Here is a 23,671-nt window from a genome sequence, read left to right as displayed (position 1 = left end):
ATAGTTTATGAGAGCTCACCAGGTGAGAACCTGGTATCAGAATTTCTTATCTTTATCATATTTGATCTTCACAACAGCTTTATGAAGAAGTCATTAGTATTATGCCCAGTGAACTGATAAGAAAATTAAAAATCAGAGAATTTATGTAATCTCCCCAAAGGCATACACTTAGTATAGTATTTGACTGTACACAGAATATACAAAGTGTACTTCTAAATACACTGCCCTCTTCAACAATAATTGCCGATGCTTTGCCCTTCATGAGTAAACATTTTATAAAACGAGTAGTGTGACGGTGCCGAACTTTACCCGAGCCCTTTGACCCTAGAAAGCAGTAATGGTTGAGAAATCTTATCCCCCTTAAAAAAAAAAAAAACAAAGGAAAAGTAAAAGAAATCTTCCCACCCTTTAAGGACCATCCTGTGCTGTGGTATTTTGAGATAAGACCTGCTTGCATCCTTCCTCGGGACTCCCATAAACTCCAGGATTGCATTCTTGCTTATTTGTCTCTGAAAAATTTCAGGCTCCCTCCTGTTCTTTGAGACATTCCTCATTAATGAATATTCTTCCTGTTGCAATAGTTTGCATAAAATAATCTCCTTTTCTGCATTTGTCTTTCACAGTTTGGTCCTGTAACTCTGATATGACGGCAGCACTTTTGGGTCCCTGTGTACTGTGTTCAGTGAAGAACTCTTGGAGCTCTTCATGCTCTGCTCCTGGCTGGTGATTGGTGCCAACAATGGTAAGTCCAACTCCTGCTCCTGTACTGTGGACTTGTATCCACTGCAAGCAATGGTAAGGATTTGATTCTTTTTGAATATACGCTTGATTTCTGGTGCCAGCTTCTTTTGGTTTTGTGGTCTGACCACTTGGTGGTCTCTGTAGAGGAATTAATGGTTTTTAGAGGTCTTGTCTGTCAGGTGAGAGATGATGGAGTCTGGTTTGTTATTCTTTTTTGTTGGTGTATTTGTTTCTTTGGAAAATTAAGAGCTTGTACCCACTGGGAAGAGAACAGCTCTTTGATATGGATCAGTGAGTTTTGTATTTCTATATTTATGCTTGACCGATGACCAAAATTTTAGAATTGAAGCTATATGCTTTCTCTCTTTGTATGTTTATGTTTGTCATTCAGAAAAGACTCTACCTTTCATTCTGTGAGTGTGTAATATTTTCTGCCTCCAGATGGAATTATTAAGTTGGGTTATAAGATCTTTTAAGGATTTCTATTCTGATTGGCTTAGAGGTAAATTACTGCATATATAAGATGTATATTCCTAAAATTCCCAGAAATTAAGGAAATTGAAATACCAAGACTTTCAATGTACCAAATTTTAAAAGTATCCTTACAGAAACCAAATCAGAAATGTTTTATGATTCCAAGCTCACATAATACAGGCAAAAAAAATCTTTGGCAAATGAGAATTGTTTAATATTTTTATTTGATAAAAAAAGCTATGATTTCTCTGATTTATCAGCACTGAGTATAGTGTACACATAGATTTTCATTTTCTTTGTATATCCTAGAGTAAGACTCACCTCTATCTTCCCTCACGACTTCTATACAATTCTAGGATGAATCCCTTGTTATCTGCTTCTATGAAACCCCAGGTCCCCTTACTTCTCTTTGAGATTTTCCTCATTAATGAATGTTCTCCATTTTGTAATGGCTAGAATAAAATCATCTCCTCAATTATCCTCTGCATTTTGTCTCTCCCATAACTTATCCAGTTCTCACAACAACCTTATAAAGCAGGTATCCTCATTTTCATTTTGCAGATGAGAACATCACATTATTGAGAAACTAATCGAGGTCATACATCTAGTAATGGATGGATATATTGCTGATTTTAGAGGTTGTGCTCTTAATCTGTAATCTATATATCACTGTAGTGAACAAGTCAGATTATTCTTTGCAAACATCACATTCCACTTAGGAATGAAATATTCAATAACTTCTGCTGAGTTAAAGAAGAGAGTATAGTATATTTTTCTTTAAGCTTAAAACTTGAGCCAGAGTTCATCACTTGATGGACATGCACTGTCTTGAGCAGGAAAATGAATTGTCTTATCAAATATATTATTAGTACAGGGACTGTGTTGAGCTGAGTCTGAGGCACATGACCAGACCACGAACTGCATATACGTTATATGGTGGCAGGAGACTGTGTGAACCGGAGCTGTCTTGAAAGATGGCACCAAGTACTTTGATTAGTCCTGGATAGGAGAAACCACTTTAGATGATCGCAGAACAAGCCCACTCCTTTGTAAATTGATTTTAAATTTTGATTATTATTGAATATTAAATTAATTGCTCATGAAGTTTAGTATGTCACCCCTGCTTAGAATCCCTAATTCTCTTGCATTTTTCAGTAAGTTCCTTGTTGCAAACTCTGCAGCTTTCTCACATAAATATTTCTGCAGCATATTCCCAGGCTATAATGAACTTTTAAGCTCTAGGTTAATCTCCTTTTTCATTTTCATTTTCTTCTGAGTGAACCTGAACAAATAAAACACTAAGCAATCAAGATATTATTTTGAAGAGTGGTCCTTACATTTTTGACAATGTCGGATTCTAAATAATTGCTGGAATAACTGCCTTTCATAAATGACTCTTTTGGTGCTTTTAACTAACGGAGAAGAATATGCATGTGTGAAGCTATTCTAAGATAAAAGCAATGGTTCAATATTACCCTAAAAATAACTTTAATTTGGATCCAGTCAGTTTTATCACACTCTTTTTCAAATTATCTGTCTTTAAGTATAGAAGATTTAGTAGATCTAGTAAAATATCGGGGAAAATACCGTAATGTCTTAAGGAAACCTGCTGTTGTTTAGAAAACTGCACGAACAATTCCCATCTGCAAATGGTTATTTATTACTTAGTTATTTTTAGATTTAGTTTTGGATGCATCGCTCACAGTAGCCTCTGGGTGCATTTGCAGAGTTTAATAATTAGCTTTCCCATTATAGCTTACGCACAACATAGAAGACAACATGAACACAGGATGCATTCACATACATCAGCACATGTTCAGGTGCAGACAGATAAACAGGTGAGTGAGTATACCTTTCATCCAGAGTTTCTCAGCCAGCGTGATTAGTTAATAGTACCTTAAAAGCCATGCATTTGACAGTAATCAAGGAGCCACTTTTTGGTCAGAGATTATGGTTTCTTTCTGGGCCAATGCTTATGTGCCTATAAGCTTTTCAGGAGACTATGAAATGCTGCGCTCTTGAAATGAAATGATCAGCTCAGCTTTGAAATACGGTGGAAAAAAAGCCTTAAAATACTGCAAAATTTCAGTGTAATATTGTCTGCTAGTCGTCTGCAACTCAGTTGTAAAATAGTTCACATAATCTCTCCCCTGGAATATGTAAGCATTTTGAGTCTGCTCGATATGGTACCAGGAAGATCCTCTATAAGTAAGAGTAGCAAGGCTTTCCCGAGATCTTAAAACAACCTGGCATGTTGCTGTTAGAATTCGTGAGGGGTATCGACCCCTCTTCAGAAAATCGCATTCTACCCACAGACCAGATGCGCAAACTTCCCTTTGGGACATAGGTGGCTTGACCAATTGAGCTGGTAATTTGTGACTCAGTTAGAGTCACTGAATTGAGTGCACTGGTTAGAAAGATGAGCTCAATCGATCAGACTTTCTCCTCTTAGAAATTTTAAAGCATGTGAAGGAACTTTAAATTGAAAGACCAATGAAAAAGGGGGCTAAATCAGCCGTTGTGGGACCATATGCATGGAGATATTATGGGAAAGCAGACTCATTACTGAGAAAGAAGAATGGGATATACATATATATGTATGTATGTATATATTCTTCTGTTTTCGTAAATCTTAGTTCTTCAGCTTTTTTGTGGACTCTGTAAAATCTGACAATATCCTTGCTGTAAACTCAGTGTTATATAGGAACTAGCTTGAACAGCTTTCTATTCCTTGCTACCAAAAGAAAGCTTAATGAGACAGAAGTTGTAAGGGAGGCAGCACATCCTACCTTTTTAGAGAATAGGCAGTGCCAGACCAGGGAGAGAAATCTGGGAACTACATTTACAAATCAGGACACCTGGGGATAGCAGTCGTCGGCACCTCTTATGTAAATGTGGGTGGTATTCTGGTGCAGAACTGCGAACAGTCCCTCTGCCCAGATCTACCTCTCCAAACCTCTAGAAAGGCCCCTCCTATCCATTCTCTGCTACTTAGAAGAGTGACTAAGCCTGAAACTGGGGACTGAGGGAGGAAGGAGGGGGATGCATTTCCAGGATCCCAATCTGCAATGATTAGGTGGTGGTGTGTAGAAGTAAATCATATTAGGACTCTTGTGCCTTAGATACTGTCTATTCACAAGACCCCTTTTGGTAAAGCCTTATCTATCCATTGTCTGACATTTTAAACTCTTGGACCACATCTGCTCATATCCTTGCTAACTAAGTTTTTCTTTTCTCTGATCTAAATCTTCACATGGCCAACTTTCTTGTCATATAGACTTCAGCTCAAACATCACCTGCTTAGCAAGGCCTTCTTTAGTTACCCAACTGAAGTTGGAACCCTTTTCCCTGACATGCTATTACTCTATATTATTTTCCTCATAATAGTTATTGTTGTCTGAAATAACCCTGTCTTTTTTTTTAAGAGCAGAGACCTTGTCTTTGTTTATCACTGCTGCTTAGTGCTTAGACTAATGCCTGAGACAAAAGACACGCTCAATAAAATTTTGTTGAATTAATCAACAGTTAATATTCTTAACGGCATTTGGGATATTCAAGCTAATGTCATCTGTAGCCATTTTACAAAAAAAAAAAATGCTAGAAATTTGAAGTTGGTTTAGGTTGAGTTTTAGATAACGAAAGCCTAATAAAATTTTGCCATCATCTTAACAACTGGCAAGTTGATTACTGATCTTTCTATACCTTGAAAGAAAACCTGTAAGGGCTATTTCTACCCAACATGTTGCTGAGTTTCAGGTACCAGTAGTCAATACCATAGCAAAATTTGCTAGTAAAGATAGTTTAAATATCTGTTACCAAGTTTTGATGATGTCTTAATCAGCTCAGGCTGCCATAAAAATTACCATAGACTGGGTGGCTTAAACAACGGGAATTTATTTCCTCATAGTCTGGAGGCTGGAAAACCTAAGATCAAGGTGTTGGCAAGGTAGGCTTCATTCTGAGACCTCTTCTCTGGACTTGGAGGCAGCTACCATCTTGCTGTAAGAGAAGGAGATTGTTATCTCTCTCTGGTGTCTCTTTTCTTATGAGGGCACCCATCCCCTCATGAGAGCCCCTTTCTTATGACCTCATCTGACTCTAATTATCTTCCTGAGGCCCCATCTCCAAACACTATCACGTTGGAGTTTATGGCTTCAACATATGAATTTAGGGGAGGGGTACACAAGCATTCAGTCCATAATAGATGACTACTACTTTAAAATAATAATATCCTCTGTTTATATAGTATTTCTATGGTTGTAGAACAATTTCCCTGCATTTTCTTATATGATCCACACTCATGATCTTGTGAAACAGGACTGATGGTATAGTTCCCCTTTTTATAGATAAGAAAGCTGAGGTTCACAAAGGTTAAGTGTCTTGCTAAAGGTTCTGCAGCCAGGAGGCTGGAGAGACAATCCTATAACCCCAGCATCTGATCCCTGCTCCAGCCTTGCAAGCAATCTAGGAGTAATGCTTTAGTCAAATGTTTATTTTTCCCCCTCAAGGGCTGTTGTAAATTATTAGAATTTCCCTGTAATTTACTTTCAAGTTCAAATCTATATATAAATTCGGAAAAGGACTTTTCCTAAAAGCCCTCTAAAGAAGACTGTCAGTTTCTGCACTCCCTTGTGAGCTTTGGAGCTGTCAGCCTATGTTCTCTGTGTTTATTCAGAATAAGAGCTCATTTGTGAGGTTGACTGAGGAATAAATTAAAGGGAATTCCAGTGTTTATAAAACCTGATGACTGATGCCTTGTTCTCAGCAACCAGTGATGAAAAATCGTAAGTTAGCATCCTGTGACACTCATACTCTCAGGTTTGTTTGTTTGGGCTTTTGGTTCTAAAATACAGTTGACCCTTGAACAACATGGGTTTGAATGGTGCAGGTCTACTTAACACAAGATTTTTTTTCAGATACACCATAGTTGGTTGGTTGAATCCACAAATGTGCAACGACAGATAGGGGGGAAATGACTATAAATTATACTCGGATTTTTGACAGTGCAGATAGGCACCTCTAACCCCTTCATTTTTCAAGGATCAGCTGTATGTCAGTTGGCTAATCCCCAGAATTATTTCTGTCTTCAGCCAAGAGTGGAAAAAAGTGAGCAAAGAGTAGAAAATATTTGGGGGAGATTTTTTTAACTAATCTGTAGCTAGTAGAAATTTCTTCTACATGAGAACATCCTTCCTACAACCATGGCCCTTGTTTTGGAAACCGTGTGCAGGACAAAGTCTTTCTAATACTTAACCAAGTCAGAAGTAATGTTGATCTGATGAAGGAGAGGTAGTCAGGGCCGTGATGGGTGCTGGCAGCCTAGAGGAGGTGAGTAATTCTTAAGTTGCAGAGCAAAGACCTGCTATACGGCTTGGTAGTGCTTGTTCTGAAAGGTGTTGATCACAATCAGAATGAGGGAGATGGGAAGGGCGCCAATTCTAGAAGGAGCAGAATGTAACTTGTTCTATGGTCATTGACCATATTTGAAGGGACCTTCAGAGAGTCTGGAACACACTTCAGGCAGGAAGTATACCATGACCTCTTGTTTTTATAAAAAGCCCCGCATTTAGTTGTATGGGGAAAGCTCCTTGAAATAAACTATTAGGAGTTAATATGGAAGGCATGGTGGTGGTAATGCCTGTAGGAACTGAAATCCATCCCGTACCTAAACCTCCTTCCATTCACCTCTGCCCCAAGTTTGCTCCTGATTGATTGGTGCCAGCACACAAGGCTGTGGGCGATTTTGATCTGCACCAAGGTTGATACTTCATCTTGAGTCTTCATAACTGCCCTATTTCCTCATCACATATAAGGAAAGCTTAACAAAGAGCTGAAAGGATGACTCCACTTCACCTTATTATAGTGGACAGCTGGCCCGCAGTACCCACGGGTTCTGCATACATGCATTCAAGCGACCAACTTGTGGGTGAAGAACCCGCAGGTAGGGAAGGCTGACAGTACTGTGCCACTGTATACTAAAGGCCTTGCGTATCTGCAGATTTTGATATCTGTGAGGGGCCCTGGAACTGAGAGATGACTGTATCTGACAGAGTGAATCTCAACAGCAGTGTCACCCCACTTTGCTGTATTACGGTTAAAGGTGGGGTGCATTGCAAACTCTGAGTTACTGCAATTAAAGGACATTTTTGATTGATTTGCATTCAGAAATCTAAATCTGAGATGATTTAAGCTTATGCCAACTCAATTTCACTCACTTGGCTCCTCAGATGCATTCATAGATGGGGGAAAAAGACACCCCTGTAGCCAGGAAACCTGGAAGCACCTGTAACTCAGTCTGTTTAGTGGATGCTGCAGCTGCTAATCTGGGTTTGCCCAGGGGAGTGTTTTGTGCATGTGAACTACATCTGTCCTGTGTGTAGAGGTGGAAAAAGGGTTGAGCATCCTTTCATGCGGTGCTTTATTACAGACCTTCGTTCAGACTCTTGGGCATGGCATATCCGTGGCATATCCAGTCCACCCTCACCGCTTCCCTTTCCCATTCTTGTATCAGATCCTCTCCTTAGCTTTGCTTATTCTTACTTTCATTCTTGCCATTCTGATTCAGTAAACCTTTGCTTGTGACTCCTTCTGCCTTGAGGACTTTTCTAACCTCAGTTAGTGCTGCTTCTCTCTGCTCCTTATGTGACTTCTGTCAGACCCTGACCATATGAATGTATTTTTGAAGTTTTTTTTCACTTTTTCCTGAAGTGTAGTTGATTTACAATGTTAGTTTCAGGTGTATAGCAGAGTGATTCAGTTATACATATATATATACATATATATTTTTTCTTTTCAGATTCTTTTCCATTGTTATTACAAGTAACTGAATATAATTCCCTGTGCTGTACAGTAGGTCTTTGTTGTTTATCTATTTTATATATATTTTATACATATATGTATATTATATAATTTTGTGTATCTGTTAATCCCGAACTCCTAATTTATCCCTCCCCTGCCCTTTTCTCCTTTGGTAACTATAGTTTGTTTTCTATCTTTGTGAGTCTTTTTTTGGTTTGTAAGCAGAATTTGTATAATTTTTCTTAGATTCTACATATAACTGATATTGTATTATATTTGTCTTTCTATGTCTGACTTACTTCACATAATATGACCTCCCTCTAGGCTGCAAGTGTCCACCCAGGGCCGAGAGCACCTGACTTACTCCCCACTGTACCTGACACAGAGCTGTGATCAGAGTGAGGAAGTGAGGGGTCTGTCTTTCTCTCCAGGGTTGATGTTTCCTCACTTTAATGAGAAATGATTATGCTATTCTGATGTCTTAAGACCCAACCAGTACTGGTGTGCATAACAGTGGAATGGGGAGGTGGTGTGGTAAAGTCAGTGAAAAATCCATCTACCAGGAAAAACTAGCTGAGTAACTCACAGTTGAGAAGGAACCACGGGCTGCTCAGAACATCTGCATTCACACACTTGGGACTGAGATGCATGGAATCAAGGCCCCCAGAACTCGTTCATTCGCCCTCACATCCCTTTAGAACTTTAAAAGGCAGATAGCTGAGAGGCTGGGGCAAGCAGGTGAAAAGGCAATCTTCTTTTCGTTTTCTCCCAACACATTCACTGAACTCTCTTGGCAAATTCCGTTGTTCATTCATTTTGGTACAGTCTTATCGAGTGTTATTCTGAGACAGGTATTGCGCTGGTTACACTGGATACTCAGGATTCAGGGAGGTGTTGCAGGCTTCTTGGGGAGAGAGAGGAGGATTCAATGGATCACTGCAATTCACTGGGGACCCTGGTCCCCAAAGAGAACAAAAACATTTATAATGGACTTAGTTTGTATCCCAGAAGGCCTCCTATCTGCTTTGTACAAAGGAAAATCTGCTGCCCTTTGCCCTTTTCTATGTAAACAAAGGCTTTATAGTGTGGTCTGGACTATTTGTACCACCGCTGAGAGAATTCAAAGCCAGGGAGAAATTATTTGTGGTAATACGTATATTTGAGGGTGAGATGTTTGAAGAATTTTGACTAGTTAATGACTAAGAAAGGCAAGAAAATATTTTTTTCCTCTCCAAAGAAAATACAGTTTAGAAACTGAGATAACATAAGTATTTGTTGGTCACAGCAAAGAATCTTTCTGCTGTTTATTTGTGTGAGTTTCTAGGAATCTCGAAGAGAATTTCAGAGAGAAATGGAATGTTTCTTGTTTGCTTTATAAAGAAATTATTTTAAAGGTCAAAGAGGTGTGTGTGTGTGTGTGTGTGTGTGTGTGTGTGTGTGTGTGTAAGGGCGTGCGTGCGCATGTTTGGGATGGGGAGGAGCCTGGGGGAGGAGCACGTTCTCTCCAGTTGGACCCCCCCATCTCGCAGGTGCCAGTTAGTCTACCCCAGTGCCACATGCCCATGTATTCTTTATGGGAGCCACTCCAATTCTCACCATTCTTCAGACACATTTCCCCTTTCCTTGTCAATCCCTGCCTGCTTCCCCCAAATTAGGTGCTACTCCATTCGTTGCATCCCAGAAACACTATTCTCATACCTCCATCAAAGCATGCCCCTTCTTATTTCCTAAACTGCTTATGCATCTCTAACAGCTACTAGTTTACGAGGACAAAGGGACACAGACCATGTGGTATTATCACTAGCGTGGGGTCTGTCCGCATTGCAGAGTCAGTTGTTAAAGGCCCAGTTTTGCTACATAATGAGCTATGTAAATTTGAGGGGTAAGTTGGTTAACCATTGTGAGCCTCAGTTTCCTTCTCTATAAAATAGTGATAATGATAGTCTCTACCACATAAAGTGTTTAGCTCTGTAGAGAAAATCAAACAATATGTATGTAAAGAATTTAGCAGAGAGCGAGAGAGCCAGGTGCTAGGTCGACACTCAAAAAGAATGTTATCATTCTTGATCAGGTTCTCAGTAAGTATTCCTTGTATGACCTGAATGAGTATCTTCCTGAAAGTGCTTTTTCCTCAGCTGCATTTTCACTGCGGTGCTTTAGTAATTCAGATTCCTGATACCTTAGAAGTGCAAATAGTTTTGAAGACCTCAGGCATTTTAACCTTTAAAATTCTCTGGGCTGTGATAGAAATGAACAGTCAATGGCACATGGAAGCATAATTCATAAAGCTTTAACATGATCCAGTTAAAACATCCAAGTTTCAATATACCTGTCCTCTTTTGTACGTCATTCAATCTCAACTGTCATCTCGCCGACAGTGTTCCACCGTCATGGGACTGATCTCACAAATTGCTTTTGGGAAACTAGTCCCAAGATCTTATGCTCTCAGCCCAGCCTTCTATCATCCCAAGAAACATCCTTCTGATGAGACAACAGTAAACTCAACCATCTGCTTTTGGCATGTCTGGAACTGCACAGCGACTGCCTCACACTGTGGAGGTATAGAGAGGGTTTGGGGCCAGTACACGGGAACATTTTTACTTTTGGAGAAATCCACCCTCCCTGCTTTCTGGAATGGACTATAATGAGGCTGGAATTGAGACAGAGCCTCTCCAGAGCTGGCATGGGGGCCTTTCTCTCAATTCCTTCATCCGCGGTTGAGGCCAGAGGATCACAGATAAATTTATTCATGACAAAGTTTCTCACTTTTGTCACTAACTAGAAGTTCGGAAAACCAGACCCCATATCATTAATATTTTTTAATTTAATTTATTTTCCTTTTCACCGATTACAGTCTGATTTTTTTTTTAGTTATTTAAAAAGACTCAAAAAAATCTAACAGCAGCGAAAAGCAGTCCTCCTGGTGTCCTTCGCCGAGCCAGCAGCGGTTAGGTGAGTGAGCACAGGGCATATCTATAATTCAGCTCTGGAATATTTCTCTTAATAATTAATAGAGCGCCACAAAAGGAGGAGGCCCAATAAGGCCCTCGAACAAAGCTGCCAGCTGAGGACGACAGTGGCCGCCTCGGCGCCAACTGACCCGCCCAAGGTCGGATTTGCTCCAGCAGTCCGGGCTCGCGCCGCCACTGCGTGCCTGGCCCGTCAGAGGGAGCCGGGAGAGGTGCCCAGAGCCCGGTCGCCACCTGCGTGCGTGCGTGAGTGCGTGTGTGTGTGTGTGTGTGTGTGTGTGTGTGTGTGTGTGTGTGTGTGTAAAGTCTCACTTCCCACCGCTAATCTTCTTTTGGCGTATTTGTGAGAATTGCATATTTACATCCATGTCCAGGGGCATTTCGCACGCCGGCCACCTAGTAAGCAACCCAGGAGTCCATCGGTGAGGAAGCCGCTGCTGGCACACTCACTCGCCTGCCCACGGCGGGGTAGTGCGGGTTTTTGTATTTGTTTTTGTTTTTTCCCCCGTATTTAATGGAGGTGGGTGGCGTTGGAGATACGACCACTACCATAGAGACCTCCCAGAAGCCAAACCTCTAGCCAAGTCCTATTTCTTTTTGCAGCAACAGGTTCGCCGAGGGCTCCTCCCCTCCTTCCAAAGCCCCCAGCCCCCGGGGGCGGACTTGCAACCTGCTCCTAGCCCGCCGACTCTCTCTCGCTTGGACCTCAGCCTCTGTCGCGCAGCCTGTAGCCTGGGCCCGATTCCAGTTTCTGCTGTCCTCCCCTCCTTGGGGTCGAACACGTGTTTAAAGTCGGTCTCCTCCGCGCCCCGAATTGAGGCCGACAAATTCTCTGCGAGGGAGGCGGAGACCTAGGGGTCTGGGCGCGCTCGCAGGCGGGCTGGCGACCTCGCCAGAGATGCACCTGGTCCCCGACCCCACAAACCCGTTATGGTGCCGGGGCTGTAGGGTGGGATGCCCGGGAAGATGCTGAGAAAGAGGGTCAGGGAGCGGAGAAGACGCCCAGCCTTGCGGTCAAGACGGGAGCTCCCGTTGAGGTCACCCCCACCAGCCTCTCCTGGCGTTTCCCGCTCTGCCGTCGGGACCTGATTTCGGCTCCAATGGGGACACCTCTCCCTCCGGGATTAGCTCATCGCCTCTGGGGGCGCCAGCCAGGGGTTCCTGGCATGGTTCCCAGTGGCTCCCCGGAGCCTTGGCGTCGAGGGGCCGGACTGGGGGGCGGGCAGTCGCCGCGTCGTGACTGCGCCCGCCCCGCCACGCCGAGAGGCCCTCCTGCCGACCGCGGTGAACGCCACACCCTCGGACGGCCCTGGCCCCGCCCCCGGCCGGCGCGCGCTCCCGGCCAGGGGAGGCGTGTGCGGCTTCTGCAGCCAGCGGGAGAGGGAAAGGGATGGATACTGGAGGAGGAATTCGGGCTTAACAAGTGATCACTGCTGTCTAGGATTTTGCTTCTTTTCCTGGGGAACCCTGACTTCCTTTCCCTGTTTAGCCCTTCTGTGCTGAACTCCAGAGGAGCCAGGAGTCTTGGGGTCTTCCCTGGGGCAGCCCTGATCCCCACCGCCGGGCTCCAGCAGCGGGGACGGTGTGCCCCGCTGGCCAGGCAACAGAACTTGTTCCGTGGATATTTTGGACTTCCAACTGCCACACCGGAGTGATTCCTTCTCCCCACAAGATCATTCTTCCCCTCCTCCAGCTGTTGTAGCTTGAGGAGGGGAAAAAGCCAACCGGGGATTTTCTTTATTTTTATTTTTCACCCCGCCTGGGAGTGGTAAGTATGATACCTGTCTCATCTTTCCCCCACTCTCCTCTTGGCTGTTAAGAAACAGTGGGTATTTGAGGGATAAATAATATCGGGAATGTGACAGAAGGGCATGAATGGAAGGCGGTTAAAAATAAACCAGGAGGTGGGAGAAGGAAGGTGCAGATGCTGCGCGGCGCTCCGGGGGGCCAACAGTTGTTATTTTCCCAACCCCAGGGATGGGGTGCGTGCGCCCTGCTTAATGTGCCCGAGCGGGAACCTAGATCTGGAGGCGAGGGCGCGATTAAAGATGTCGTTTCCCAGCGAGGTGGGGTTTAGATTTAGCATCGTTTTTCCTCGTCCCAGACTCACCGGTTCTGTTCCTTAGGGAACAGCTGGTGAACGGGTTTGAATTGCTGCTTCTCCCAACATTTGGATTTGCGTGCATTTTCTGAGCATTTGAGCAACACATAGGGACTTGTATAAATGGCGTGCGTTGAAGTGTGCATTTCTCACGGTATTGGCTCTTCGAATTCTCTCTCTCAATCTCCCTTTCTCCTTCTCTCTCTCTGATAAGGTTCAGGTACCACCCTAAGACAGTTACAGGAATTAGCACTGAGAGATGAAAACAGCCTTGCCGTTGGGGGAGGGGGGCGGGGTGGGACGAGGAGGAGTAGGATGCTTGGCTGCTGTTTGGGGGCGCAGGGACTGGGGAGTAGGTAGTCAGCAAAATCCTATTAGTTGATGGTGTTAAAGAGAAAGGGACATTTCCCTACAAAGATCTCCCCCATGAAGTCTCCTGGGAATCCGGGAGAGTGGCTTCTCCTAACATGAATACCCTGAGTTGAGAAGGAAGAGAGATTTTAAACTAGTCTGATTTGCTGGATAGAAGGGTTTTTCCTCTTTCTTTCTTTTTCTTTTTTTCTTTCCTCCCTCCCTCCCTCCTCCCCTTCCTTCTTTCCTCCTCTTTCTCCTCCTCCTCCTTCTAAGATCAGGGATAGTGAGGTAACTGGTAGCAAATTAAAAGGAAGGTTATTTGGTTTTTTGTACATTGTGGGAGGGAGTTAGATAAATAAAAATTAACAACCTAAATAAACAAGTAAATAAATAAGAAATTATTTGGTGTAGATAGGTCAGGGCTAGATCTCCTGCAGAGTTGACTGTGAATTAGAAGAACCTTTAATTTATGACCTTCTAGGAGTCAGTTGGGCGGAAGAGGGGGTGTGCATAGTATACAAATTTACAGGCACTTTGGTTACACTGGAGCTTTATTTAAATAGTGTATTATAACCACTTTGAGGGGGCTAGGGAAGAAACTGAGCAAACTCTCAGGCTATTTGGCCTGTGAAAGTCCTTAAAGGATGTTGACTTGACCGTCCACAGTGAAAGACCTGTGAGATTTGGAGACCTTGTGAGAGTAAGCATTTCAGAGTATGAGATGATGTTAGGCGTCAGGCAAAGGAAGGAGGGTGTCAGCTGAGATACCTTCAGAGGTGTATTTTCTGGGTTGTGTGTCCCAGTCAAGCTCACCTCTTGCCCTGGGAGAATGTGTATGATTGGGAAAGGATGGATGATTGGGAATACCTTTGTTTGCCACTTCCCTGCTTGTCACTTCATAAAACCTAGTTGTGTTTAGGCTTCTAGGCTGACACGATGCAGAAAGGAGCAGCAGGTGGTCAAGAGCTGGGTGCTGTTAATGGCTCCAGAAGGCCATTTCTCTTATGCTCCCCAAGTGCTTCCAGTAATAGAAGCTGGTAGATGCCCTGGATTCTGGCTGTCATTGTCCTTCCCAATTCTCTGGACCACTCTCTGCATTCTTGGAAGTCCTGCTGGACAAAGCGAATAGAAGAAGCAAGAGGAGAGAAGAGATTGGGGCAGGAGCATTTACAGGTCCTGGGTAGAGGGGATGAATTAGCTGGATCTACAGAGAGCAAACTAAGGAAGAAGAAAGACCAGAAATACCAAGTGACGGGGGAACAGAGCAAGGCTGCAAGAAAGATGTGATCAGGAAGTGGGGGACTGGAAATAAAGTCAGGCAGAGAGAAAGAGAGAAGGAGAGAGAGAGAGAAGGTGGGAGAAGGAGAAGGAGAGAACTTGGGAGATAGATGGTTAAATTATAGGGAAGAAAGTATCACAGGCTGAAAACACGGTGCACACAAACTGGGGTTTAAAACCTAAGGAGATAGTCCCTTGAGCAAAGTGTAGGAGGAAGCATCGAGGTGAACATGGAGGAACTGCGAGGAGAGAAGCTGATTATTAGAGAAGTGGAAGCTGGGATTAGTTCCTAGGCTGTGGGTGGTAGGGAGTGTTCTGGAGTCTGGGGAACAGAAAAACAACAACAGGGACCTGCTTCAGGGAGTCAGGGAGGTGCCAACTTAGTACAGGCCATTGGTGAGTCTCAAGACATCCCAGATGTCCCCAGATTCTGTCCTCTGCCTGCTTAGAGGGTGGTATAAGGACATGCATATTTGGGGGTGGGTAGATGGACAATAAAAGTGTAGGTTACTGTCATGTTATTAATAACCTCCAGCGTTTACTGCTATTCCTTATGCACGAGGCACTGTGGTAGTCTGTCAACATCCATTATCTCATTTAATAACATTTAATGAACGCTTAAAAAAATGGGATGGGGGAAGTTGTATTATTATCTCCACTTTGTAGATGAGGTGATTGAAGTGTGTTGAAATGATGAAGTCTGGATTAAAGAAAACTGGGTTTTCCAACTTCTCTAAACCTGAATTAAGACAGAGGAGTGGAAGGGCACTCAATTCAGAATTATTTTGTCAGTGGTAATTGGAAAACATGCCTTGAGATCAATGAACGATGGGACACAGCTGTAAAGTGACAGCATTATTCTTGTGGAATGAAGAGAGTGGCAGTGAGAATTAAGACCTGGTATTAGTGAAAAGGTGGATTGAAGGAAGAGCCATGTGGGTCAAGAGAGGAGAGAGGAAAAATAATTCGGTTGCCATAAAAGTTGATGGTGCTGAAACAATATCCAAAGAAGAAGGAAAGAAGGATGTTTAGTGAGAGGGAGATTTAACATCCTGCCCCTACGCCTTGGAAACGTATGGTCACTTTGGTCCTTTATATGGCTTGCTTGAGGACAAGAGAAAGAGATACATATGAAGGAGACACTCAGTTTGCTCTTTATCATTTGATTCTTTTTATTTTTCTCCTATGCTTGTTTCCCTTCCTTTTCCAGGTGAAATCCTTCTTCTGCATAATTTTAGCTGAAGGATGCTCTGCATTTCCTTGATTTCTATGGAGACCTCAGAGCTGGGCTTGCCCCCGCTGACACCTCATCTTGCACCTTCTCTACCTCCCAAGGTCTTTGCCTCTAACGCTAGCTTGGCATTGCCCCTGGGTCGGGGAAGCCTGTGATGAACTTAAGGGGAGAGCCTGGAGAATCTCCCTGAAAGGCTTTGAGCGGCAGTGCTCTGGCATCCTTCAAGTCACATGCTAACATGGGTCAAGCCGTCACTAGAAGGCAAGTGCTAAGACTTAAAAGCTCATTTGCATTTTATTTAAATATGATGGACTGAGCTTTGGACAATTTCCATGGCAGAAAAATATATTCCATTTTCTAGGCACAACTGCTGGCTGTCGGATACTTGCCACCTTTGAATCTTGCAGCATCATTCTCCAATCTAGACATACTTCCAGATTTGAAAAGCCACCCCAAAACAGGTGTTTGGGAGACCCCACCATTTTCTGACTGAGGCTTGAAAGTGCCAGGCGCTTTCTCTAGAAGAGCCACGCTCTGGAGAGCAACGTTGAATCCCTGGGAAGAGAGAGCATGGGGCGTGCTGATTTAAAAACAGAAAATGCAAAGTTGGACTGAAAATATCCTTAGTCTTCCAAGCAATCTGCTTAAGGGTTCCAAACTTACCTTAATTTGGTGAGACAAGAAGCTGCCCTATTTTTCTTTCTTCTTCTTCTCCTGCGACTGGAAGCAGCCATTTCCCCCAAACCGCCACCATGGAGGTTGCAATGGTGAGTGCGGAGAGCTCAGGGTGCAACAGTCACATGCCTTACGGTTACGCAGCCCAGGCCCGGGCCCGGGAGCGCGAGCGGCTGGCTCACTCCAGGGCGGCCGCGGCAGCCGCTGTCGCTGCGGCTACAGCTGCGGTGGAAGGCGGCGTGGGGTCTGGAGGGGGCGCCCACCACCACCACCAGCCGCGCGGCGCCTGCACCTCCCATGACCCTCAGAGCGGCCGGGGCAGCCGGAGGAGGAGGCGACAGCGGCCCGAGAAGAAGAAAGCCCACCACCGCCAGAGCAGCTTTCCTCATTGCTCGGACCTGATGCCCAGCGGCTCGGAGGAGAAGATCCTCAGGGATCTGAGTGAGGAGGAGGAAGAGGAGGAGGAGGAGGAGGAGGAGGAGGAGGAAGATGAGGGAAGGTTTTACTACAGCGAGGAGGACCACGGAGACGAGTGTTCCTACACAGACCTGCTGCCCCAGGACGATGGGGGCGGTGGTGGCTACAGCTCAGTGCGCTACAGTGACTGCTGTGAACGCGTGGTCATCAACGTGTCCGGCCTGCGCTTTGAGACCCAGATGAAAACCCTGGCCCAGTTTCCAGAGACCTTGCTGGGGGACCCTGAAAAGAGGACTCAGTATTTCGACCCTTTGCGTAACGAGTATTTTTTTGACAGAAACAGGCCCAGCTTTGATGCCATCTTGTATTATTACCAGTCAGGAGGCCGCCTGAAGAGGCCGGTCAACGTCCCCTTTGACATCTTCACGGAGGAGGTGAAGTTCTACCAGCTGGGGGAGGAGGCCCTGCTCAAGTTTCGGGAGGACGAGGGCTTTGTGAGAGAGGAGGAGGACAGGGCCTTGCCAGAGAATGAATTTAAAAAGCAGATCTGGCTGCTCTTTGAGTACCCCGAGAGCTCCAGTCCAGCCAGGGGCATAGCCATCGTCTCTGTCCTGGTCATCCTGATCTCCATTGTCATCTTCTGCCTGGAAACCTTGCCAGAGTTTCGGGACGACAGGGATCTCATCATGGCCCTGGGCGCGGGCGGGCACAGTGGGTTGTTGAATGACACGTCGGCCCCCCATCCGGAGAGCTCAGGGCACACGATCTTCAACGACCCCTTCTTCATCGTGGAGACGGTCTGTATTGTGTGGTTTTCCTTCGAGTTTGTGGTCCGCTGCTTTGCTTGTCCCAGCCAAGCGCTCTTCTTCAAAAACATCATGAACATCATTGACATCGTCTCCATTTTGCCTTATTTCATCACGCTGGGCACGGATCTGGCCCAGCAGCAGGGGGGTGGCAATGGCCAGCAGCAGCAGGCCATGTCCTTTGCCATCCTCAGGATCATCCGTCTGGTCCGAGTATTCCGGATCTTCAAACTCTCCAGGCACTCCAAAGGCCTGCAGATCCTGGGCCATACCCTCAGAGCCAGCATGCGGGAACTGGGCCTTCTGATCTTCTTCCTCTTCATTGGGGTCATCCTCTTTTCCAGCGCTGTGTATTTCGCGGAGGCGGATGAACCCACGACCCATTTCCAAAGCATCCCTGATGCGTTTTGGTGGGCCGTGGTGACCATGACAACTGTGGGCTATGGGGACATGAAGCCCATCACTGTGGGGGGCAAGATCGTGGGGTCTCTGTGTGCCATTGCAGGTGTCTTAACCATTGCTTTGCCAGTGCCAGTGATTGTCTCTAACTTTAACTATTTCTACCACAGAGAGACTGAAAATGAGGAACAGACGCAGCTGACGCAGAATGCAGTCAGTTGCCCGTACCTCCCTTCTAATTTGCTGAAGAAATTTAGGAGCTCTACTTCTTCTTCCCTAGGGGACAAGTCAGAGTATCTAGAGATGGAAGAAGGAGTTAAGGAATCTCTCTGTGCAAAGGAGAAGTGTCAGGGAAAGGGGGATGACAGTGAGACAGATAAAAACAACTGTTCTAATGTGAAGGCTGTGGAGACTGACGTGTGAATCGGGTTCTCCACCCGCCACTGCCCCCTCCCCCTAGCCCCAGCATCTCCAAATATATTTATGCATAGAGAGTGCAGTTATGAAAAGAAATATGCAAATGAATCCAATGCACACAGTCGTAGGCCATTTAATGGTTATACATGGCAAAATTGTTACTAAACTTGTACCACATATCAAATAAATGATACATCTTGGAGAAGAGGGAGGTTTAAATAGGAGCAAATCTATCTTTATATTTTTTAATAGAATGCAAGAATTTTGCACATTAACTGGAAAAGATGTTAAAAAGAAAGATGGTTCCGTGGAGAGAATGTGCGTGTATGTGTGTGCGTGCTGCGTGCGTGTGTGGATGTGTAAGTAAATTGTCAACGTTGTTAGTAATCGTGCAGTAATGGGAAAAGTTGGCATTTTGGAGTATTTACTATGTAAGTAATGAATTTGAGCAGTCATTTATCAGTGCTTTAATAGCATCTCCTGTCTTTGGATACCATAGCTGTTGTTTTTTAAAACGTGTAAGAATTACTATATGTAGAAAAAAAAAAGAAAGTGAATTATTTAATAGAATATAGGTCACAATTTTATCTTGGATTTAATTAAAGTTTATTTTTAACTGGAAATTAACTTTTAAAAAGGCTGCAGGGGCCTTTAGAAATTGATTATATTTTATTATTAATTTTGGGAGGATGTGACAGCCAATGCCTAACAATAATGGAAGAAATGAAATTGGAGAAAATGTAACAAGTTTTGTTCGCAGATAACAGGACTGGAATTCTCTTTTTTCTTTCTTTTTTTCCCCCTCTTTGCACTCCTTTATATGCTGGAGATTGAGAGAGACTTCATACTGTGAATGTTTACTAATGTAACAGTTCAATGACAATCATTGGAAGAATGATTTCTTAGTCTTATTTTATTGTTCTCTTCTTTTCTTTGTGTGAGACGAATGGCCACACAGATAACAGCACATGATTCCCTTCTCTTTTTAAATCTAAATAACTAATCTGCAGAGAGACTATGAAGTCAGATTTAGCAGCTGAATCTTTTGAAATTGGTCTGTTACAGTGATGCTTCTGAAATTTTAAATATTCTTCTGCCTTTAAATCCAGAATAATTTAACCAAAGTTAATGCATGCACTGAAAGAATTCTTGAAGAAATAAGATGCCCAGCAGCTACAGGTGATCATGGCTTAAGAGCTTTCTATTAAATGTGCAACGTAAATGCTAGATTTATTAAGTTTATTTATTTGTGCAGTGATATAAGCTCAAAATGTGGGGATTCACCTCAGAATTTAGCATTCTGTTTGCTAAAATTGATGTAGGAAAGAATTGCATCAGAACATTTGGTTTCGACATCGCCATCATTCTCATTTTTTATTGGATTTCTGACACGTAGAACTGCCTTTAACTCACGACAAGTTCTAGACTGTGAGGTAGCTGCTAGTGATCTGACTTACACTGTTAAGTCATAATGAGACACAGGTTAGCAAACTCAGAATACATAAGGGGCCTTATTTTCTAATATTTCTTCAACTTCTATTCTTTATAAAATGGTTGTTCTGAGGTTTTGGGGGGAAAATGCTAGGTAAGGTATCTCAGCACGTAATTAACTCTGACAACTGTGAACTAAAAAAAAGCTAGAATAGCTTTTCTCAAGCTTTTAATCCCAGCCCATCATTTGATAATAATATAAATCTTACCTCTCCTTTAATGATATTTAAAATTCAGTGTTAGGTTTAAAACCAAAGCTACACTATTCTCTTCACCCCTCTCCTACCACTTTAGAGAAGCATCTCTCAAGAACACTTTTTGGAGAATGAAAAACAGCAAGGAGGGGAGAGGGTGGGGGCTGATTACATGTGCAGACCAAAGATCTCTAGTGGACAATAAAATGAGTGACAGAACAAGGAAATGTCATCCTTCAACAAGATTCCAAAGGTGGCATTTTGATATATTTTAGATTTAGAGCAAAAAATGTAAGAAACATTAGACTAGGGGTAACATTATTTGATTTGGGTTGGTCACCATTCATTTGGGAAAGTCACTCTGTTCATCTCTATACCCCAGTTTCCTCATTATTAAAAAGAGGGCACATAAAGCATTTGTTACATCATAGAATTATCATGGAAAGCAAAAGAGAACGTGAAAACTCTGAGACATCGAGTTCTGTATAAATGCCTGATGTTAGGTCTAAATTGCTTAATCTTCCTTTGGGAGAAAAAGAGATTAAGAACCCATGATTTACATCCGCTTTATTAGGATATTGTGAAAATCATCGGTATTTCTTTAATTTTGAGCTCCTTACAAGAGATTGATTTGCAGACACACGATAGCCCATCATTGAATAATTACTTCAGTTTCCTCTTTTGGAGGAAGATGCCAGGCATGTCATGATATAAAAACTTGGCTCTGTGGACAAGATACCATGTATCTTATGCTATACCCAACTAGGTCAGATTATATCTTGAAATAGTTTAAATGCTCTCCAGCATTGGATGTGTAGCAATAGCAATGATTTGGCTGTGTTAGGGAGGGAAAACATTGCATTTCATTGTTTCTACTACGTCTCCTTTTAAAATCTGGAATGTTACATTAAATTTAATTGATATGTATTAGACTTGGTAATTCCGAGAATCCAGGAAATATAGTCATTTGGGGATCCTGGGGTTTTTCTCTATCTTGCATGGTTTTCTTCAGGGTAAAAGGGTCAAGATGTGACAGTCAGGGGCTTCCAAACCAAATATTACTAGATTATCACTAAATGTTTGTTCATTTGTTTGTTGGTTTTTTCATGCAAGTTCCATTTATTTCAGGATGTCCAGATCTTGATTCCACACTGAGAAGGAAACGTTTAAGCCCTCAAGACTTGTATAGGAGCACTTCTGTATGGCAGGCTTCTCTTATACAGATGGTGTGAAGGTTGATTCCTCAGTACAGCTGTGGGTTTGTAGCATTTTTCCAAGTCACAGCTGGGCAACGTGCTTTAGTACCATTTGCGAACATTTTATACTGAGAAATCGCTTCCAAAGGCTGTTTGTAACTGATTTAGGAAACTGTATCTTCTTCAAGGCCACCGTACACATTTAGTTGTAAGATAAAGGAGAAGTGACCCCATTTAGAGATTCTAATTCTTGGGGTCTGGGATCCTTTAGTTGCTTTTCAGATGATAATAAATATTACTAGAAGAACAGTATTTGAGGGTAATTCTAATCAGTCTTTTCAAGGGCAGGTGCATTGTTCTCTCTTGCAAGGGCTTGAAAGGGAAACAGTAGTGCATAACAGTTACGGAAGAGAGGGGAGGGCTAAATATTCCTTTGAATTTCTGCATAAAGGGAGCTAGCGGGTACTTGAGGTGTGACAGCTGGTCTGGGGGTCCAGCTGACTTGTTGACTATGAGCACATCATTTCATCTCCTTGATCCTCAGGTTTTTGTTTTCAAATGTACAGCTGGGTTATTGGGCTACATTATCCCTTGATTCCTTCCAGCACCAAAATTCTGTGGGGTTGAAGGAAACATTAGATTCACTTGATTATTTTCTAAGTACCCCTTCGGTCATGCCAGCCTTGATCTTATAGTTAAGTAATAAGAACAGAATGGTTTTGAACTCTTCCTGTTAGGTTAAATGTGGAACCAGGAGTTTGAACTTTTAGAATGTAAACTAAATTGACTGAATAAGGTATACTTTGAAGCCATTTATTCTAACGACTTCTAAAGGGAAGGGATTCGCTTAATTAAAAAAAAAAAACAACTCAGTCTCCAGTTAAATACACGTGGTGAAAGTTGGTAAGTAAACATTTTGATTTCCTGCTGTTATTGCACAGTCTTGTCAGTAAACAGTGTCCCGACCTGTGCTGGGGAACTCACTCTATGCTTAGACCCATGTAGTATTTCACAAGTGCTCCTGCTTTCCTTGTCAAATCTGTTTTAAACAGGATCGCTGAAGCTTTGTGAAAAATCTTTTCATTACGCATGTGTTGAAATGGAATCCAATATATGAATGAGAAATAGCTAAGGAAAATACTCTGAGTTAACATATATATGTCTATATATTTTCCCATTTTTTAGAAAATCAACATTAACCAGTGGAAAATTATTTTTAATTGCATTGGACTCATAAACAGTGGTTCCCTCATGTCCCTAGAGGGTCAGGAAGGGTGTTCTCCATTGTTGTTGGTTTTTAGGATTGTGACCCATCTTCAGTGCTAACATTGCAGCTACTTCTAGGTAAAGTAGGAAATACGCATACCTCAGTTTGATTTACGTTTTTAAGTGAACTTGTGATGTGCTACTGTGCACTATGCAGAGTGTAACATCGCTCTTTGTAGGTTTTTTTTTTTATTTATTTATTGATACAGTTTAGAATGATTACAGGTTGTCATTCACTGGCAAAGGGCCCTGTTCCAGGAAATCTTTCTGACCCAAAAGTCATTCTGAATTCTGCAAGGGACACTTGGTGTGAACAAAAGGTACCTCTTGGTTTTCCTGCCTGCAGAGAAACTTGACTCAAAACACAGTCTTCCAGGCCAATGTAACCACCTCAGGTTAGAAGACAATCCCAGTTTCTAGTATGGAAATCAGTATTCTTATTTGAAAGAAAGATGATTTAGTGGTTTGTGTTCAAGATTGAAAGGAACAGACCTGTTTTTGCTGTAAATGGGAATATGTACTTCTGAAATGTAAATTAAGATTAGGACTGTGATATGAATTTTATTTCTGACTTGGTTTTCTGTTTCCATAGCAGTCCAAATTTCTTACAGTAGCTTCTTGTTAAAAAGTACTCTGATACATATCAGACCATATGGCCCAATTTGAGGTTCAGAAAATATGGTTACTTTATTAATGGTAAATAAATTAATCCCAGGGTATGAGTTGAGTGCTTGGAAAAACAGCACATATTTAATGAGCTATGGCTCTGAGTGAGACCTTAGCGTATCCCCTTTCAGGCCTGTAAGTAATACTAAGTGTAATCTATATGTAAGGCAAGTAATGTGCTAAATAAAGAGTCTT

The 23,671-nt window shown here is 42.9% G+C and overlaps 1 protein-coding gene and 1 long non-coding RNA gene across 6 annotated transcripts in view; both read left to right on the top strand.

Annotated features, from left to right (window-relative positions):
* The window catches only part of LOC116666334, a 623,984-nt gene that overhangs the window by 203,750 nt on the left and 396,563 nt on the right, over positions 1-23,671 (top strand). For all 5 annotated transcript variants that reach the window (XR_004323130.1, XR_004323129.1, XR_004323128.1 and 2 more), the window contains one exon: positions 624-742. This is a non-coding gene — a long non-coding RNA (uncharacterized LOC116666334). The remainder of the gene's footprint in view (positions 1-623; positions 743-23,671) is intronic.
* On the top strand, positions 12,350-20,652 carry KCNA4 (potassium voltage-gated channel subfamily A member 4). The gene is made up of 2 exons (XM_032488393.1): positions 12,350-12,750; positions 15,926-20,652. The coding sequence occupies exon 2, from the start codon at positions 16,702-16,704 to the stop codon at positions 18,667-18,669; it is 1,968 nt and encodes a 655-aa protein (XP_032344284.1). The 5' UTR covers positions 12,350-12,750; positions 15,926-16,701; the 3' UTR covers positions 18,670-20,652.

This window comes from Camelus ferus, chromosome 10 (assembly GCF_009834535.1).
Source record: "Camelus ferus isolate YT-003-E chromosome 10, BCGSAC_Cfer_1.0, whole genome shotgun sequence".
In the NCBI taxonomy this organism is placed as follows: Eukaryota; Metazoa; Chordata; class Mammalia; order Artiodactyla; family Camelidae; genus Camelus; species Camelus ferus.
This window is presented reverse-complemented; position numbering and strand designations above follow the sequence as displayed.

Bases quoted from the DNA above. Each gene is read 5' to 3' on its own strand.
- KCNA4 (XM_032488393.1), top strand. From the start codon at position 16,702: ATGGAGGTTGCAATGGTGAGTGCGGAGAGCTCAGGGTGCAACAGTCAC.